The 7,500-nt window shown below is 36.5% G+C and overlaps 1 protein-coding gene across 1 annotated transcript in view; it reads right to left on the reverse strand.

The window, feature by feature from the left end:
- Window positions 1-7,500, reverse strand: part of LOC122250709 (sialin) — a 41,213-nt gene that overhangs the window by 23,886 nt on the left and 9,827 nt on the right. The window contains exons 4-5 of the mRNA XM_086542945.1: window positions 3,688-3,847; window positions 2,650-2,761 (exon numbers count right to left, since the gene is read on the reverse strand). Coding sequence (XP_086399071.1) covers window positions 2,650-2,761; window positions 3,688-3,847 — 272 coding nt within the window. The remainder of the gene's footprint in view (window positions 1-2,649; window positions 2,762-3,687; window positions 3,848-7,500) is intronic.

Here is a 7,500-nt window from a genome sequence, read left to right on the forward strand (position 1 = left end):
ATACATCCATTAATACATAGTGCAAATTCCTTATATATATATATGTATATATATATATATATATATATATATATATATATATATATATATATATATATATATATATATATATATATATATAGTGTTTGTTACTTTGTTTCTGAAATATTTCTTAAGTCGTCTTTTTATGTCACTGTAATGTCTTATCTCACATCCTTTTATCTGTCACGTAATGTACTTCATTCTACAAAAGAAAATATGTTTTATAGCTAAGGATCCCTGTTAGTTTCTTGGCTGTTCATAAACCCCATTCTTCTTTTAGAATGTGTATGCAAATAAATCATTTTTGGATCATCTTTGTCACTGAAAAAATAAACCAACCATTGATAACTTCTGAAGCAGTTTCCAATGTAATAAGGTTTCATTATTCTTTTATGCGAGTTCTTCCCTTTTCGTTCAGTTGTTTCATGTCTAGAAAGGTTTATTAAGATATTCAGATATTTCATATACACACACACACACACACACACACACACACACACACACACACACACACACACACACACACACACACACACACCACACCCCACACACACACACACACACACACACACACACACAAACACACACCCTACACACACACACACACAGACACCACACACACAACAAAAACAGAACACCACACACACACACACCACACACACCACACACACACTCACACACCACACCACACCACCACACACACACACACACAACACAAAACACACACACACACACACTACAAACACAACACACACACAAACACAAACACACAACACACAAACACACAAACACACACACACAAGACCAAATATATATACATATATATATATATATATATATTATTAGAATTTTATAATATATATAATATATACTATATACATATATAATATATATATTATATTATATATAAAATATCAAATATTATATATATATTATTTATATATAGTTATATATATATATATATATATATATATTAAATATATTTGCAGATATACATATAAAGTGTATATATAGTGTATATATTCTTGCAAAACACTCTTCCGTTATATAAATGGCAGATATATATAAAGATACATATTATTATTATTTATATATTATATATATATCTATATATATCTATATTCTATATATATATATATATATGTATAAAATAAAATAACATAGTATATATAAAAATGTGTAAGGGTCTGACAAGTGAACGTCTGTGTTTTGTTGTGTGTGTGGTATTTATGTTGTGCTAGTGTCTACCCACAGGCCCCTTAGCTAGGGCCGTGTAAAAGACCTTGCGGCGGGCGTGGACAGTAACATCGGTGGGGGAAGGAACGTGAAAAAAAAAACACGAAAATCGACAAAACACCACGCAAGGCGACGCCAGACGCCTTCTAAACGACGGTAATAAACGACGACATCTCCTTAGGTGGCCAAGCCCTCCTCCATCAACCAGGACAGGCTCCACGCCAATGAAGATGATTGAAGCTGCATTGAAACAGTCATGAATACCGCAATAGGGGGCCAGTGGACTATCCAAGGGTCATCGCGAGCGAGGCCTAATCAGATGTGACCATTTTTATAGATAGAGATAGAGAGATATATGTCATATAAATACACAATAAATAAGTATATATAATTATATATATATATATATATATATATATATATATATATATTACAAATATATATAGATAGATTTATATATATATAAATATATATATATAATTATCTATTTATCTATATGTCTGTGTTTGTGTGTATCATTCCTTCTACCATTTCTTTTCTTCTCCTACGGCTTTACCTCCCCACCCTTACCTAATCCCCCCTCGCCCCACCGCTTACCCTTCAATCACTCCCCTTTATAACCGGACAACCAAATCGCAGCCTTTACGAAAAGTAATCCCATAATCAAAAGATTCAAAATCCTAACTCCCACCCGTTAAGACTACTACTACTAACACCACACACACACACACACACACACACCACAACACACATCACACACACACACACCCCCAACACACCACACACACACAAACAACAACACACACACACATCACAACACACACACACACACACACACATATTATTTATACACAGTTATATATCTATATATATATATATATATATATATATTTATATATATATTTATATATATAGATATATATATATATATATTATATATATATTAGATATCATATAATTATTATATTGTATATATATTATTAATAAATATATTATATATACCAGATATATACATATATATGTGTCATATATACCTCTGAATATATTGAAAAAAACTTGGCAATGGCACTATATCCGTGTTGAATACATATAGATATATATATAGATCAATACTTATAATAATATACTATTTATATAATAAATATATATAATAGATATATATATAATAATATGATATATATATATATATAAAATGTATATATATATATGTGAATATGGATGACAAGTGAACGTCTGTCCATTCCATGTGTGTGTGATATGTTCCCAACCATGTGTGTCTACCACAGGCCCCTTAGCTAGGAGTACAGTATACCTTGCGGCGGGCGTGACAAGGTATACATCGGTGGGACAGGACGTGAACTCCGTGAACAGAAAATCGAAAAAAAACACCACGCGAGGCGACGCCAGGAGCGCCTTCGTTCTTCGCGTAGATAACGACGGTCATCTCCTTAAGGGGTGCCAAGCCTCCTCCATCACCATGGTCTGGGTTCCACACAATGGAACACTGATGGAGAGCGGCATTGAAACTCACATAACAACAAGAATACCGCTAAGGGGCCATTGATATCCAAGGTCATCGCCGAGCCTATAATAATAATGTGACCTGCATACACAGATAGATAGATATATAGATATATGTATAATATATACACATATATATATATAGTAATATATATATAAATATATATATATATATATATATATATATATATATAATATACAATATATATTATATTTATATATATAATAAAATATATATATATATTATTATCTATCTATTGTCTGGTGTTTGTGTGTAAATTAAAATTCTACCAAAGTTTTCCTCTTCTCCTACCCCCTTTTACCCCCACCGCTACCTACCCCCCCTACCCCGCTTACTTACCGCCACTCCCTTCCTTCTTTATAACCGGACAACCAAATCGCAGCCTTTACGAAAAGTAATCCCATAATCAAAAGATTCAAAATCCTAACTCCCACCCGTTAAGACTACTACTACTACTACTAATAATAATAATAACATTGATAATAACAATAATGATAATACGGATAATAATAATAGTAATAATGATGATAGTAACAATGATATATAATCAATGATATATAATTACAATGATAATAATAATAACGATGGTAATGATAATATGATAGTAATAATAATAATGATAATGATGGCAACATTAATAACAGAAGTAATGATAATGATAATAACTGTAATAATAATAATGATAAGAAAAAGAAGAAGTAGAAGAATGATAATACGAATAATAAAAATGACAATAATAACAATAATGATAAGGATGATAATAACAACAATAACAATAATGATAATAATTATAACACTATTAAAAACAACAACAAACCAAAGCAAACAACAAGAAAATAATAAAAACAACAAACAATCATGATAACAACAACAACAGCAAAACCCACCTGCAGCATCCGACTAGCCACTCTATCCGTTTCCCGAGTGGCTTGGCATCCGCCCGTGGCACTCCAAGAAGCTCTCTCGATAACGAAATGAAGCCTAAACTCTTCCTGGTTATACGTGGCACTTGCAGAGCTTGCACTTGGCTTCGGTTTATGGTGGTTTCTGAATCCATGGAAGGGAAAAGGGGAGCTTGAGAATGGGAGAGGTAAGAGGGAGGGGAGAGAGTGAGAGAGAGGGGAAGGGGGGAGTGTTAGAGATAGGGAAAGGGGGGAGTGTTAGAGGTAGGGGAAGGGAGGTAGGGGAAGGGGGAGAGTGTGAGATAGGGGAAGGGGGGAATGTGAGAGAAAGGAGAAGGGGAGAGAGTGAGAGAAAGGAGAACGGGAGAGAGGGAGGGGAGAGAGTGAGAAAAAGAAGGGGAGAGAGTGAGAGAAAGAGGAAGATGAAAGAATAAGAGAATGGGAAAGAGATAGGGGAAGGGAGGAGAATATGAGAAGGGGGAAGGGGAGGGAGTGAGATAAAGAGGAAGGGGAGAGAGTGAGAGAAAGGATAACGGGGGAGAGAATGAGAAAAAGAGGAAGGGGAGAGAGTGAGAGAAAGAGGAAGTTGAAAGAATAAGAGAAAGGGGAAGAGGATAGAGTGAGAAAAAGATGAAAGAGAGGGAGTGAGAGAAAGAGGAAGGAGAGTGACTGAGAGACAAAAGAAGGGGAAAGAATACCAGAAAGATGAAGGTGAGAGTTTGAAAGACAGGGGAAAGGGAGAGATTGAAAGAAAGATGAAGAAGAGAGAAGAGAAATGGGAAGGGGGCAAGAGTGAGAGAGGGGGAGAGGAAAGAGAATGAGAGAAAGAGGAAGGGGAAAGAGTGAGAAAAAGGGGAGAGATGGAAGAGGGGAGATTATGCATATGGGGGAGGGGAGTAGAGAGTATGAGAGTGAGAAGGGGGAGATAGAGATAGAGAGAGGGGGGAGAGTAAGTGAGATAGGGAGAGAGAGGGAAGAGAGAGAGAGAGAGAGAGAGACAGACAGACAGACAGACAGACAAAGAGGGAGGAGGAAGGAAGAGAGAGAGAGAGAGAGAGAGAGAGAAACAGACAGACAGACAGAGAGGGGGGAGGGAGGAAAAGTCTAGTAGAAAGTGATATTCATGTATTCACGTATATCGATGTCTTGTTGTATTTGACATCATATATAAACATACCATATAAACCTCATACTCTCTCTAATAAAATACGACCAATACGGCTGATTTCCATCTTGTTTTCGGTATGAACGACATCGTTAGTTAATTCTTGGTATCTCGGGAAACCGGGACGAGATGGCGTGACGTGTGCGTGTGGATATGTGTTTATGTAAGAGAGAGAGAGAGAGAGAGAGAGGAAGAAAGAGAGAGAGAGAGAGGAAGAAAGAGAGAGAGAGAGAGGAAGAAAGAGAGAGAGAGAGAGGGAGAGAGAGAGAGAGAGAGAGAGAGAGAGAGAGAGAGGAAGAAAGAGAGAGAGAGAGAGAGGAAGAAAGAGAGAGAGAGAGAGGAAGAAAGAAAGAGAGAGAGAGAGGAAGAAAGAAAGAGAGAGAGAGAGAGGAAGAAAGAAAGAGAGAGAGAGTGAGAGAATAAGAAAGAGAGAGAGAGAGAGAGGAGAAAGAGAGAGAGAGAGAGGAAGAAAGAGAGAGAGAGAGAGGAAGAAAGAGAGAGAGAGAGAGGAAGAAAGGAGAGAGAGAGAGGAAGAAAGAGAGAGAGAGAGAGGAAGAAAGAGAGAGAGAGAGAGGAAGAAAGAGAGAGAGAGAGAGGAAGAAAGAGAGAGAGAGAGGGAGAGAGAGAGAGAGAGAGAGAGAGAGAGAGAGAGAGAGAGAGAGAGAGAGAGAGAGAGAGAGAGAGAGAGAGAGAGAGGAAGAAAGAGAGAGAGAGAGAGAGAGGGAGGGAGGGAGGGAGAGAGACAGAGAGTAGGAGAGAAAGATACAGAAAGAGAGGGAGTAAGATAGAAGGAGCAGAGAATAGACACAAAGAGAATTCAGGAAAACAAGAAGGAAGAGGGAGAGAAAGAAATGAGGGAAGGAATGAGGAAGAGTTCATGGGGCGAAAAAAAGACATAAATAAAGACGACAGAGAACAAAGAGAAAAAAGGAGCAAAAATAAGAAGGAAATTAAGTATGGGAGAGAGGGGGGGAAATAACATTTTAGAAACGAGACTGAAAGCAGCGAGAGGGAAAGAGAGAGAGAGAGAATGAGAGAGAAAGAGACAGAGAGAGAAAGAAAGAGAGAGAGGATGAGAGAGAAAGAAGACGGGGTAAGGGGCAATATAGCAAGAACACTGAAATATAGGCAAGAGACGAATAGTGAAAGAGAGGCGAAGGAAGTGAGAGAGAGAGAAACAAGAGCCGACGTAGTAAGAAAAATAATTAAAACAATCGTACGTGAAGGATAGAGATGATGAAAAAAGTTGCGAAAGATGTGGGAAGGAGAGAAATGTGATGAGTGAAGTGTTGCATCAATACATAGCTCTTACAAAGGGAAAGACAAAACAACACTGTTATGTCTGGCGTGAGAGGGGTAGACAGATAGGTGAAGCAAGGAGCGTACGTATATGTATATATATATGTGTGTATGTGGTAGAATATATATAAAACAATTAGAGTAACATGAAAGATACAGATTACATTGCTGATTGCATCATATAGAATACAGAAGCAAAAGCATACATGTGCAAATTATATTCGATGGACATGATAACAATTACAGAAGACATAATATATGTAAATACAATTGTTACAGAGAGAGAGAGGGGGGGAGAGAGAGAGAGAGAGAAAGAGAAAAGAAAGAGAGAGAGGGGGGGTCAGAAAAGAGAGAGAAAAAAAATAAGAAAAAAAGAGAGAGTGAGAGAAAGAGAGACAGAAAGAGAGAGAGAGAGAGAGGGAGAACAGAAGAGAGAGAGAGAGAGAGAGAGAGAGATAGAGAGAGAGAGAGAGAAAGAGATAGATAGAGAGAGAGAGGGAGAGAGAGAAAGAGTGAGAGAGAGAGAGAGAAAGAGAGAGAGAGAGAGAAAGGGATAGAGAGAGAGAGAGAAAGAGATAGATAGAAAGAGGGAGAGAGAGAGAGAGAGAGAGAGAGAGAGAGAGAGAGAGAGAAAGGGATAGAGAGAGAGAGATAGGGATAGAGAGAGAGAGAAAGAAAGCGAGAGAGAGAGAGAGAGCGAGAGAGATCCAAAAGCATCCAATTACTTGTACGTGAACAACGTACCCAAACACGAGAGAGTTTCCGCGGCAAAGCAATTGAATTTTTAGCAACAATTTTTTGTCTTTCTTTTTTTATTTGAGTGGAGAGGCAAGAACACTATGCACTTTTACAGATTAGTTTTATTTTAAAAAAGCATATATATCTAACAGCAACATTGCAATACTATGTGCAAGTCATGGTATTCCCGAGAGAAACAAAGGAATAAAATAAAAAGAAATGAAAACATGTTAATTCTCACGTCTAAATTTTCTCACGCTTCTCGCACTTGTCATAATCACCGCCATGTTTATAAAAAAAATATATATATATAAATAAATAAAACATTAAGACTCATATGCGCTTGAAAATTGCAAAGTCTGGGTTACCATTAATGGAGCCATGAAGATAATATATATATATATATATATATATATATATATATATATATATATATATATATATATATATATATATAAAGATATCTGCAGTACTAGATGCAATTCGTAAACAAGGAGTAGAGGAAATATATTGCAGATTATTAGAGGATATATATAAAGATGGTACAGCGATCATCAAAATCTACGCAGAAACCAATAAAATACCATTAAAAAAGG

Source organism: Penaeus japonicus, unplaced genomic scaffold, assembly GCF_977035675.1.
Source record: "Penaeus japonicus unplaced genomic scaffold, GWHDUDI00000001_assembly GWHDUDI00000013, whole genome shotgun sequence".
NCBI lineage: Eukaryota > Metazoa > Arthropoda > Malacostraca > Decapoda > Penaeidae > Penaeus > Penaeus japonicus.